A 13,064-nucleotide genomic window follows, 5' to 3' on the forward strand; every position below is an offset into this window, starting at 1 on the left:
GCTGGGAGGGACCTTGGAGGGCAGCTAGTCCAGCCCCCTGCGCTGAGGTGGGACCAAGTAACCCTAGAGCAGCCCTGATAGGGGTTTGTCTAGCCTGGGCTTAGAAATCTCCAGTGGCGGGGATCCCACAACCTCCCTTGGACGCAGAGTCCAGAGCTGAACTCCCCTGGGAGCTAGCAAGTGGTTACTAATATCTATCCTTCCTCTCCCTGGCTGCAGGTTAAGCCCAGTGCTGCTTCTCCTGCCTCCGGCCACAGAGAACAACTATCCCCAGCCTCTCTGTGGCAGCCCTGCATGCGGCTGAACTGTTCTCAGGTCCCCGCTCAGTTGTCTTGTCTCAAGACTAAACATGCCCAGGCTTTTAACCTTTCCTCCCAGGTCAGGTTTTCTAACCCTTAGATCAGTTTTGCTGCTGCTGTCTGGACTCACTGCAACGTGTCCCCATCTTTCCCAAAGTGCCACACCCAGACCTGGACCTAGAACTCCTGCCAAGGCCTCACCAGGGCCAAGCAGTGTGGGCCAGCGACCTCCTGTGTCTCACATCCGACATACCCATTAACACAGCCCAGAACGAGCTTGGCCTGCTTTGCAGCTGCATCCCCCTGCTGCCCCCTTACATTAGTGATATGCTCCCCCCAGCAGCCTGTTCCACAGTATGTCCCGCTCATCAGTTACTGCCTGGTTTGGAGGTGTGATTTCTCCTTCCTAAGTGAAGTACTTTGCACTTTATTCGCCAAGCCGGAGGGGGCGGGGGGGGGACTGGAGCTTCCCATAATGACACCATACACAGATGTATTTCTCTCTAATATTAGGGATCTCAATCCACATAAATATCTGACCATAGGGGGAAGGTGTGTGTGTCTATAGCAGACCCCTGACACTACCCCGCTAGACTCTCTCTCTTGTGATCCTTCCCCAATGTGATCTCTGACTCACATCGCTTCTGTTTTATCCACGCTGCCACTTCTGATTCCTCTACAGTCTCCCTATTACTGCTGTACAACTAGGCTTGGCAGGATTAGATTATTATCGGTAAACGGGGGTGTCACTGCAGACACACTGACAAAAAATATTTCCATCCACGATAATCAGTTTACAGGCAGACTACCCCTGAATAGTGAAAACAGGGACAAATTGGAAATTTAAATTGATGAACATAGAGAATGGTGAAACCCCTAAGCTCATGCAACCGGAAAAATGTAAATCAAAAATCTGAATTAAAAAAAGCTTAAAAGAAACTGATCTTATCCATCGAAATCATAAAACAAAAATAAACTCCTATCAAGTGCGGGTACAATGCTACCCCCAACGCTTACCTTTACTTCCATCATTTCTGAACACCCTGTACCCTTCAACTCCTGCTCTGTCACGAGGGCTGGGCCCTGGGGTTCTGCTGGTCCTAAGCAAGCCGGAAGAATCAGATTCTGATTTTTGATCATTTTGGCAGATAATATTAGGGTTTAGTTTTAAGCATTTTTAAAGATTTTTAGCAACTTAAATTTTCACAGTGGCACAAAATTATGGGGTTTAAGCCTCCCCACCCATTTCTATTGATTTAAATAGTCACAGTTGTGAGAAATTGGGGGGGGATGTCACACAATGGGAGGATCAGACTATTGTTTAATGACAGCGCCAGCTTTAACCCCGTTCCAACACCCCGGGGAACATCCCCAGCCAAAACACACCCGTATGTCACCTGAGCTCCACTTGAGCCACTTGCATTTTCATTATGCTGCCGAGCTGTAGCAGGCAATTCTCAAGGATGGAGACACTTGGGCGCCAGCCATAGTGAAATCCACGTTTACCTCAGATAATCAAACCCCTGCCAGTCTATATCCAGCGTCACGGCCTGCCCCAGTTCCCTTCTGGCAGCTCTCCCAGTTCCCAGGCTTCAGCATGGCAGTAATGTGCCAACATCTCAGTTGTTTCTCCCTGCCCGCCCATTCCTGATCACATCCTATCCTCACTCTCTCTCCCTGCCCCCCTGCTCCATGCCCAGGGCTCCAAGCTGCCATAAATAATCATTTTCCTCCTATTGAAGCCAGGCGTGGAGATGACAGGAGCATCTGCCCCCTCCTCTCCTAGCTTACAGCCCTGCCTTTCATAAGAGGCTTGATGGTGGAGGGATCCTTCATTATCACGAGCAAGCCGAGGGTTCTTTCCTGCCCCCTGCAGTTATGATTGTACAGAGTGTGCTCAGCTGCCTTTGGAATGTCACTGTACGACTACTCCCCAGAGGTGGCTGTATCTCAGGGCTGGCTGAGCCGTCCCTATGTGGCTGTTCCCCAGCTGCCCTGCAGATGTGGCTGCATCTCAGCACTAAGGGAGTCGTTCCCGTGTGGCGTTATGTATGGTTGTTCCACAGCTAAACTTCCCCAGGTGTGACTGTGTCCCAGCACTCGCTGCCCCCACCCCTGGTCCATTCCACCACATAGCTGTGCAGCAGTAGCTCTGGTTCTCGCCCAGGCGTAGTTACATGGCACCTCTCTGCTCTCCACCCCCGCAGGGAATGTGCACGTCCCCCCAGGAAAGGCAGGAGCCAAGACTATCGCGTTGGGGGTGCCCCCTTTCCTCACATGCTGCTCTCCCCACCACTTCAGGTGGCTTGAATCACTGAAGTGTCCTTCCTTGTCCCCGCTGCCTCTCTGGGCCCCTACACACCTCTCCCCCAGGAACTCACTCCACACACAGCTGCAGAGCCAGCGGGACAGGGTGAAACGGGCCTCAGCTTTATTGATTCTCCTGGAGTGGGGGGCACAGCCCAGGTGGGATCACGGGGCAGAACTGGGTACACGGAGGACCAGCACCCCCAGCCAGGAACGGCAGCTCTAGCAGGAGGGGCAGCGACTTGACCCCCGCTGGTCCCAGCTGGAGGGCGCCCCCTGGATGCCCTCTGAGCACGCCGGGTGCCATCAGGGGATGCCCAGTGGGATGGTGAAGGACAGGTAGTCGCCCAGCTCGCCCCACCGGGCCCGGTGTGTCTGGAAGATGGTGACCCATGTGGTCAGCACGATCACCCAGAACAGCAGCCCCACAGCTGAGCGCTGGACATCTGAAAGAGACGGAGGGCTGAGTGCGGTGCCCACCACATGTAGGTCCTGCCCTGATGGCCGCTCCCTCCTGCCCCAATAGCCCCCCAGGGCCCTGTCCCCTAGCTCAGGTCCCAATACCCTCTCCCAGTCAACTGGGCACTATCTTCCATACCCGCTAGCTGCACCCCCAATGCCCTCCTCTTGTCCCCATGGTCTACACTCAATACGCCCTCCTGCCCTCCCAGGAACCACCTGTCATGCCCCTGGTGCCTGCCCCCAAGCTCAGCTCTCACTACCCTTTCCTTGCCCCCGATACCCTTGGCACTGCTCCCATCACAGAGCCGTACCCACCCCAGCCCACTGTAGCTCTGTGCCCAGCCCCAGCCCCCCCCCACCTCTCAGCAGGCTCTGCCCCACTCACAACTCTTGATCTGCGGCTGCTCGGTGTAGGCGGGTGCCAGGAAGGCCTCGCGGCAGAACCACAGCACGTTGACCAGCCAGAGAAAGGGCAGAAGGGCAAAGCCGCCTGGGGAGAGGGCAGCAGAGAGGGGTCAGGCCCAGGGGAAGTTGACCCCCACCCCATCCTGCTCTGGAAGGCTGCCAGTCAGAGCACTGCCACTAGGAGCTCACAGCACTCCAGGCACCAGCATAGGGGTCACATGGCAGGCAGCCCCAAGGCTGGCGGAAAAACATGGCCCACTGGGTGGCTGCCATCTACAACCGCTGCTCCTCTACCCCCTGCCCCCCCTAACCCTGCTCCCCAACCTACAATCCCCACTCCAGCACTCGGGCACTTGCCACATCCCCCCTCCTCCCCACCCTGCCTGCCCTCCTCTCCCCCCCACCCCAGTACCTGTGCAACCACCATGACCCCTCTCCACCCACCCTGCCTGCCCTCCTCTCCCCCCCACCCCAGTACCTGCGTAACCACCACGCCCCCTCTCCACCTACCCTGCCTGCCCTCCTCTCCCCCCCACCCCAGTACCTGTGCAACCACCATGCCCCCTCTCCACCCACCCTGCCTGCCCTCCTCTCCCCCCCACCCCAGTACCTGCGTAACCACCACACCCCCTCTCCTCCCACCCTGCCTGCCCTCCTCTCCCCCACATCCCAGTCCCTGCGTAACCACCACACCCCCTTTCCTCCCACCCTGCCTGCCCTCCTCTCCCCCCCACCCCAGTACCTGCGTAACCACCACGCCCTCTCTCCTCCCCACCCTGCCTGCCCTCCTCTCCCCCCCACCCCAGTACCTGTGCAACCACCATGACCCCTCTCCACCCACCCTGCCTGCCCTCCTCTCCCCCCCACCCCAGTACCTGTGCAACCACCATGACCCCTCTCCACCCACCCTGCCTGCCCTCCTCTCCCCCCCACCCCAGTATCTGCGCAACCACCACGCTCCCTCTCCACCTACCCTGCCTGCCCTCCTCTCCCCCCCACCCCAGTACCTGCGTAACCACCACGCCCCCTCTCCTCCCACCCTGCCTGCCCTCCTCTCCCCCCCACCCCAGTATCTGCGCAACCACCACGCCCCCTCTCCACCCACCCTGCCTGCCCTCCTCTCCCCCCCACCCCAGTACCTGCGTAACCACCACACCCCCTCTCCTCCCACCCTGCCTGCCCTCCTCTCCCCCACATCCCAGTCCCTGCGTAACCACCACACCCCCTTTCCTCCCACCCTGCCTGCCCTCCTCTCCCCCCCACCCCAGTACCTGCGTAACCACCACGCCCTCTCTCCTCCCCACCCTGCCTGCCCTCCTCTCCCCCCCACCCCAGTACCTGTGCAACCACCATGACCCCTCTCCACCCACCCTGCCTGCCCTCCTCTCCCCCCCACCCCAGTACCTGTGCAACCACCATGACCCCTCTCCACCCACCCTGCCTGCCCTCCTCTCCCCCCCACCCCAGTATCTGCGCAACCACCACGCTCCCTCTCCACCTACCCTGCCTGCCCTCCTCTCCCCCCCACCCCAGTACCTGCGTAACCACCACGCCCCCTCTCCTCCCACCCTGCCTGCCCTCCTCTCCCCCCCACCCCAGTATCTGCGCAACCACCACGCCCCCTCTCCGCCCACCCTGCCTGCCCTCCTCTCCCCCCCACCCCAGTATCTGCGCAACCACCACGCCCCCTCTCCGCCCACCCTGCCTGCCCTCCTCTCCCCCCCACCCCAGTATCTGCGCACCCACCACGCCCCCTCTCCTCCCACCCTGCCTGCCCTCCTCTCCCCCCCACCCCAGTACCTGCGTAACCACCACGCCCCCTCTCCTCCCCACCCTGCCTGCCCTCCTCTCCCCCCCACCCCAGTACCTGCGTAACCACCACGCCCCCTCTCCTCCCCACCCTGCCTGCCCTCCTCTCCCCCCCACCCCAGTATCTGCGCAACCACCACGCCCCCTCTCCGCCCACCCTGCCTGCCCTCCTCTCCCCCCCACCCCAGTACCTGCGTAACCACCACACCCCCTCTCCTCCCCACCCTGCCTGCCCTCCTCTCCCCCCACCCCAGTACCTGCATAACCACCACGCCCCCTCTCCTCCCCACCCTGCCTGCCCTCCTCTCCCCCCACCCCAGTACCTGCGTAACCACCACACCCCCTCTCCTCCCCACCCTGCCTGCCCTCCTCTCCCCCACATCCCAGTCCCTGCGTAACCACCACGCCCCCTCTCCTCCCACTCTGCCTGCCCTCCTCTCCCCCACATCCCAGTCCCTGCGTAACCACCACGCCCCCTTTCCTCCCACCCTGCCTGCCCTCCTCTCCCCCCCACCCCAGTACCTGCGCAACCACCACGCCCCCTCTCCTCCCACCCTGCCTGCCCTCCTCTCCCCCACATCCCAGTACCTGCGCAACCACCACGCCCCCCTCTGCCCAGCCTGCCTGCCCTCCTCTCCCCCCCACCCCAGTACCTGCGCAACCACCACGCCCCCTCTCCTCCCACCCTGCCTGCCCTCCTCTCCCCCCCACCCCAGTCCCTGCGCAACCACCACGCTCCCTTTCCGCCCACCCTGCCCTCCTCTCCCCCCCATCCCAGTACCTGCGTAACCACCACGCCCCGTCTCCTCCCCACCCTGCCCTCCTCTCCCCCCCATCCCAGTACGTGCGTAACCACCACGCCCCCTCTCCTCCCCACCCTGCCCTCCTCTCCCCCCCATCCCAGTACGTGCGTAACCACCACGCCCCCTCTCCTCCCCACCCTGCCTGCCCTCCTCTCCCCCCCACCCTAGTACCTGCGCAACCACCACGCCCCCTCTCCACCCACCCTGCCTGCCCTCCTCTCCCCCCCACCCCAGTATCTGCGCAACCACCACGCTCCCTCTCCACCTACCCTGCCTGCCCTCCTCTCCCCCCCACCCCAGTACCTGCGTAACCACCACGCCCCCTCTCCTCCCACCCTGCCTGCCCTCCTCTCCCCCCCACCCCAGTATCTGCGCAACCACCACGCCCCCTCTCCGCCCACCCTGCCTGCCCTCCTCTCCCCCCCACCCCAGTATCTGCGCAACCACCACGCCCCCTCTCCGCCCACCCTGCCTGCCCTCCTCTCCCCCCCACCCCAGTATCTGCGCACCCACCACGCCCCCTCTCCTCCCACCCTGCCTGCCCTCCTCTCCCCCCCACCCCAGTACCTGCGTAACCACCACGCCCCCTCTCCTCCCCACCCTGCCTGCCCTCCTCTCCCCCCCACCCCAGTACCTGCGTAACCACCACGCCCCCTCTCCTCCCCACCCTGCCTGCCCTCCTCTCCCCCCCACCCCAGTATCTGCGCAACCACCACGCCCCCTCTCCGCCCACCCTGCCTGCCCTCCTCTCCCCCCCACCCCAGTACCTGCGTAACCACCACACCCCCTCTCCTCCCCACCCTGCCTGCCCTCCTCTCCCCCCACCCCAGTACCTGCGTAACCACCACGCCCCCTCTCCTCCCACCCTGCCTGCCCTCCTCTCCCCCACATCCCAGTCCCTGCGTAACCACCACGCCCCCTCTCCTCCCACTCTGCCTGCCCTCCTCTCCCCCACATCCCAGTCCCTGCGTAACCACCACGCCCCCTTTCCTCCCACCCTGCCTGCCCTCCTCTCCCCCCCACCCCAGTACCTGCGCAACCACCACACCCCCTCTCCTCCCACCCTGCCTGCCCTCCTCTCCCCCACATCCCAGTACCTGCGCAACCACCACGCCCCCCTCTGCCCAGCCTGCCTGCCCTCCTCTCCCCCCCACCCCAGTACCTGCGCAACCACCACGCCCCCTCTCCTCCCACCCTGCCTGCCCTCCTCTCCCCCCCACCCCAGTCCCTGCGCAACCACCACGCTCCCTTTCCGCCCACCCTGCCCTCCTCTCCCCCCCATCCCAGTACCTGCGTAACCACCACGCCCCGTCTCCTCCCCACCCTGCCCTCCTCTCCCCCCCATCCCAGTACGTGCGTAACCACCACGCCCCCTCTCCTCCCCACCCTGCCCTCCTCTCCCCCCCATCCCAGTACGTGCGTAACCACCACGCCCCCTCTCCTCCCCACCCTGCCTGCCCTCCTCTCCCCCCCACCCTAGTACCTGCGCAACCACCACGCCCCCTCTCCACCCACCCTGCCTGCCCCCCTCTCCCCCCACCCCAGTACCTGCGCAACCACCACGCCCCCTCTCCTCCCACCCTGCCCCCCTCTCCCCCCCACCCCAGTACCTGCGCAACCACCACGCCCCCTCTCCTCCCACCCTGCCTGCCCCCCTCTCCCCCCCACCCCAGTACCTGCGTAACCACCACGCCCCCTCTCCTCCCACCCTGCCTGCCCTCCTCTCCCCCACATCCCAGTCCCTGCGTAACCACCACGCCCCCTCTCCTCCCACTCTGCCTGCCCTCCTCTCCCCCACATCCAGTCCCTGCGTAACCACCACACCCCCTTTCCTCCCACCCTGCCTGCCCTCCTCTCCCCCCACCCCAGTACCTGCGCACCCACCATACCCCCCCTCCGCCCACCCTGCCTGCCCTCCTCTCCCCCCCACCCCAGTACCTGCGCAACCACCATGCTCCCTCTCCTCCCACCCTGCCTGCCCTCCTCTCCCCCACATCCCAGTCCCTGCGTAACCACCACGCCCCCTCTCCTCCCACTCTGCCTGCCCTCCTCTCCCCCACATCCAGTCCCTGCGTAACCACCACGCCCCCTCTCCTCCCACTCTGCCTGCCCTCCTCTCCCCCACATCCAGTCCCTGCGTAACCACCACGCCCCCTCTCCTCCCACTCTGCCTGCCCTCCTCTCCCCCACATCCAGTCCCTGCATAACCACCACGCCCCCTTTCCTCCCACCCTGCCTGCCCTCCTCTCCCTCCCACCCCAGTACCTGCGCACCCACCACGCCCCCTCTCCTCCCACCCTGCCTGCCCTCCTCTCCCCCACATCCCAGTACCTGCGCAACCACCACGCCCCCCTCTGCCCAGCCTGCCTGCCCTCCTCTCCCCCCACCCCAGTACCTGCGCAACCACCACGCCCCCTCTCCTCCCACTCTGCCTGCCCTCCTCTCCCTCCCACCCCAGTACCTGCGCACCCACCACGCCCCCTCTCCTCCCACCGTGCCTGCCCAGTGCCCCCTCCTCTACCCCCTATCCCAGTACCTGGACACCCACAATGCCCTATCTCCTCCCCACCCTCCCTGCCTGGTGTCCCCTCTCCTCCTCCTCCCCCCCACAACTCCCCAACCCAGTACCCCATCTGCCCCCCCAACTACAGGGGCCCCCCACGCACCATCTCCCCCTGCAGGCTGGCGTCGTGGGCGCTGCCCACCGCCCCATGCCGGGGCCCCCCCGACTCACCCAGGTAGTATTTCCGGCACAGGTTGAGTTTCTCCTCGTTAGGGACCCGCTCCAGGTTCATGCCAGCTCCGGCCCCACGGGCAGCTGGGGGGAGGAACAATGGGGTCAGCCTAGGGGTCCACACACCCCTCACCCCACTGAGGAGCCCAAAGCACCCCCCTCCCGTGCAGCCCCCACTTCTGGGGACCGGGAGCCTAGCGCGCCCCCGTGTGAAGCCCCCCCCCCCCCCGCACTGGGGACCGGGAGCCCAGGGAGCCCCCCCCCCGCACTGGGGACCGGGAGCCCAGGGAGCCCCCCCCCGCACTGGGGACCGGGAGCCCAGGGAGCCCCCGCCCCGCACTGGGGACCGGGAGCCCAGGGAGCCCCCCCCCCGCACTGGGGACCGGGAGCCCAGGGAGCCCCCCCCCGCACTGGGGACCGGGAGCCCAGGGAGCCCCCCCCGCACTGGGGACCGGGAGCCCAGGGAGCCCCCGTGTGAAGCCCCCCCCCCGCACTGGGGACGGGAGCCCAGGGAGCCCCCCCCGCACTGGGGACCGGGAGCCCAGGGAGCCCCCCCCGCACTGGGGACCGGGAGCCTAGCGCGCCCCCGTGTGAAGCCCCCCCGCACTGGGGACGGGAGCCCAGGGAGCCCCCCCCGCATTGGGGACCGGGAGCCTAGCGCGCCCCCGCGTGAAGCCCCCCGCACTGGGGACAAGAGGCCTGCCTGCCCCCACCGAAGCACTTACTCGATCACCTGAGCCCGGCCTAGCGCATGCGCCTGCCTTGCTGCATGCCGGGCGTTGTAGTCCCGAGATCGGTTCCGGCCCGCGGTGCATGTTGGGGGCCGTAGTCCTCCTTCACGATACAATAGGGCGAGCCGCCATCCTGCCGCGGTGCATTCTGGGAGCTGTAGTCTCGTTCTCTGGCGGGACTGGGCAGGGCGCGCTCCCCGCTGTCCCTCTGGTCTCGTCGGTCCCCACGAGCGCGAGGCTCAGGATGGCGCCAGGCGGGGATCCCGGCCAGAACTGGTTTTCGCTACTAGGGGTGGGGACTACAACTCCCAGCATGCCCCGGGGCGAGGGTCAAGGCTGGCAACGGGTTAGAGGTCAGCTGGACCTCAGCTGGGAGCCGGACTCCTGGGTTCCTTTCCCGACTTTTTTTTTTTTTGAGGGGGGGTCTAGTGGTTAGAGCAGGGCGGGGCTGGGAGCCCGGACTCCTGGATTCTATCCCCGGTTTGGGAGGAAACAAAATCCGCAGCTAATTCCAATTTCAAATCACAGGCCCAGGCCAGGTCCCGGCTGCCTTGTCCATCGGCGTGGGGCTGCCAACATTGCATTTAAAAACAGGGGCTTGTTTCCCCCACCCCCTCCCAAAATCAGCATTGTTATTAATTAACACGTTCGCCCGGGGGATTCCAGGCTGCTCCGACCTTCTTGTACAGCGAGGAAGAAACAAGGGACGTCCCTTGTAAGAAGGGGCTGTTGGCAGGCCTCGTTGTGGGGCCCGACCCACAGGGCGGCAACACCTTCGCAAGCCAAAGGCTGTATTACGTCAAGCCTGGAGTCTTTCTTTCCCTACCTTGAGCGATGTCCTGTGTTTATCCCCATCCCCTCCTCCGATTCGTCACAGAGCAATAGTCATGACCAAATTCCCCATTACACGCTGGAGCAGGGAACATGTCTCTCTGCCTATTAGCAACAACAAAGCTACTAATCTTATCACTGGACAAGCGCTTCCCTAGTTTGCCCTGCTTGTGCTTTCAGTGCCCTGTCCTCAAGTCAGGGTCATCCCAAAAACACAGTAGCAGGATCTTTAGCACACCAAGAAGGCTGCCTTTGCGCTCTCTCCTGAAAGGGTCATCAAAGGTCTTATCAACCACACTAACCACTATGCCAACAAGTCAATTGTTTATATACAACACGTTAAATGCACTTAGGCCTTTACCCTCTTTACCTAATAGCTGTTTCATGTACATACAACATCCCCTGGCAGTGAGTTCCAAAAGTTGACTGTATTTTGTGTGAACTACTTTCTTTTGTTTGTTTTAAATCTGCTGCCTGTCAATCTCATCAGGGGACCCCTAGTTCTTGTGATCTGTGAAGGGATAAACAACACCTCCCTAGTCACTTTCTCCACACTTATGCTTAGTAGACCTCTATCATATCCCCCCTGAGTTGTCTCTTTTCTAAGCTAAACAGTCCCAGTCTTTTTAATTTTGCCTCCTATGGAAGCTGTTTCATCCCCCTCATCATTTTCATTGCCTTTCTCTGCAATGTTTCCAATTCTTCTGTAGCTTTGTTGAGACAGGGCGACCGGAACTGTGACCAGACTGCTTCCCAAGTCTTTCATCTTCTCTTTGCTGGCTCCTGGGTGCTTTCTTAGTCAGTGTTTGTGAAGCAGAATCAGGGTCCGAGGTGGATTTTGGAGCCGTTGAAATATCGCCTTTTACTCCAGAAACTCGGGTCAAAGGGCAAAGTTTCCTGAAGGCGCTCCTGCGGAATGCAAGGGTTACACCCAAGACACGTTCTCTGGACACTGCACAGGGCCAGGCTCAAACTCATGCCATGCGAGTGCTGTTCAAGTTCAATGGCCAAAGCATGTCACCTTGAGTCACCCCACTGTGGACATAGCAGCCCCGCTGGTTTGCAAGAGAGCCCCAAGCGCCTGTCAACCTCTTTGGCTCATCAGTTTGGCTCAACCCTTGCAGGAGAGTCAAACTTCACCCTGAACAATTTTAACTATGAATAGATTAGACAGAAACCTCAGAATTGACCTCTCTAAGGGGTTTGATTATTACAATAGTGTGTAGGGTGGGAATACGGGTCCCAGGGCTCCAGAAGTAGTTTTTGTTAAAAGTTTGGTGGTAACTTTTTCCAACATCATTTGACCCTCCTGGTTTCAAACCCGGCTGTTACCAAGACAAATGTTTGGTGTTTAGGCCCATGCATATACATATGGTCACCAACATTCACCAGCAATGGCTGATTTGTCAACCCTGCGTGCGGGAACTTGTCAGCAAAATCAAAGGGTTTGGCATAACTCCTGCTCAATCTATTCAGACCAGAAATTAGATGACACGCACCATGGTCTTAACACCTATTGGACCCTGATTGCAACTTCTCACAGTGTTTAGTCATCTGCCTCTCGGAACATTCGAACTATGTTAATCATGACACAGAAAAAAGTTCTTTTTCCTGTAATATGTGAAATCATTTTCTCATTTTCTCACATGCTTAGTGTTTGTTTTATTGTACACGAGGCTTTGTAGTTAGACTAGAATTAACATAGATGTGATGGGGATGGAATTAGATGAGGTGGTGGTTTATGCCACTCAGATTGGGTCCAGTTGAAGGTAAACCATGGCACCAGTTGTAAATCTCAAGAGAGCCATGCCAGTTTCCTGCAGTCACTGCATTATTTACCATTATTTTATTTCTTGAGTAAAGAAGACGTGTGTGATTGCATAGAATAAGGAGGCAATAGCCAGTAGAAAGAAACTGCATGATGTCAAATGCAGTGAGACCATTCACAGAACAGAGTCCGTCTTCCATTCAGAACAGATAGTACCAGTTGCGTGGCACAGAAATCGTTGTGCCCAACCCGCTGACAAAGGCAAAATCCACTGGTTACAGAAAGCAAGCGCGTCTGCAACTGATGGAACACGTGTGGTGAGTGCAGCGATCCCAGTAAAAGACACCAGTGTCTGCCCTACTAGACAGTCTGGTTCTGTGACACCGATGGCCTAGGGATGCTGTGTGGTTTTGTCCAGAAATGCTCCCTAAGCAGAGACTCTGCAATTGCCTTTGAGATCAACGACAGAGAACAAAGGCAGCCGCCTTTGACCACAGAACAAGTGTTTGTTTTGCTGGTGTGAATTACCACATAACTGCTGAAGGGCAGAGCCACCTGACTTGTTACATCCCGTTTGCGAGGCCTGTGAAGAAAAAGAGGGAGGGCACCAAAAATCCCTGACACAGCCGTGCTTCGGCTTCCAAGTGCACTCAGGCAGGCAGCCACTGACGGGTGAGGCTTGGAGCTAGCTGAGGCTTGGCACAGTTACAGCAGGAAACTGGCATTGCCGTTCCACGTGCCTGCATCAGTCGTAGGTCGTCACTCAAGGAGAAAATTCTAGGCTCCTAGCAGGGCTTCAGTTCAGTTCCTTCCATCGCTTGTGTGAGGGATTTTTGCCAAGCTGACAAGACGGCCAGCCCTGTTCCCCAGCCCAGTTAGGACGTATTTCTGTCACTGGGACATGTGGGATTGAAC

The 13,064-nt window shown here is 60.8% G+C and overlaps 1 protein-coding gene across 2 annotated transcripts; it reads right to left on the reverse strand.

The window, feature by feature from the left end:
• Window positions 1-2,708: 2,708 nt before the first annotated feature.
• On the reverse strand, window positions 2,709-9,685 carry PSENEN (presenilin enhancer, gamma-secretase subunit). Of its 2 annotated transcripts, none has more exons than XM_084613420.1 (4): window positions 9,545-9,685; window positions 8,820-8,903; window positions 3,454-3,558; window positions 2,709-3,052 (listed from the first exon to the last, which is right to left on the reverse strand). In XM_084613420.1, the coding sequence occupies exons 2-4, from the start codon at window positions 8,878-8,880 to the stop codon at window positions 2,913-2,915; spliced, it is 306 nt and encodes a 101-aa protein (XP_084469546.1). In that variant the 5' UTR covers window positions 8,881-8,903; window positions 9,545-9,685; the 3' UTR covers window positions 2,709-2,912. The 2 variants fall into 2 exon arrangements, with proteins under 2 accessions (XP_084469546.1, XP_084469547.1); XM_084613421.1 differs by having other exon boundaries at window positions 9,533-9,547.
• Window positions 9,686-13,064: the final 3,379 nt, after the last annotated feature.

Source organism: Lepidochelys olivacea (assembly GCF_965140295.1).
Source record: "Lepidochelys olivacea isolate rLepOli2 genome assembly, chromosome: 24".
NCBI lineage: Eukaryota > Metazoa > Chordata > Testudines > Cheloniidae > Lepidochelys > Lepidochelys olivacea.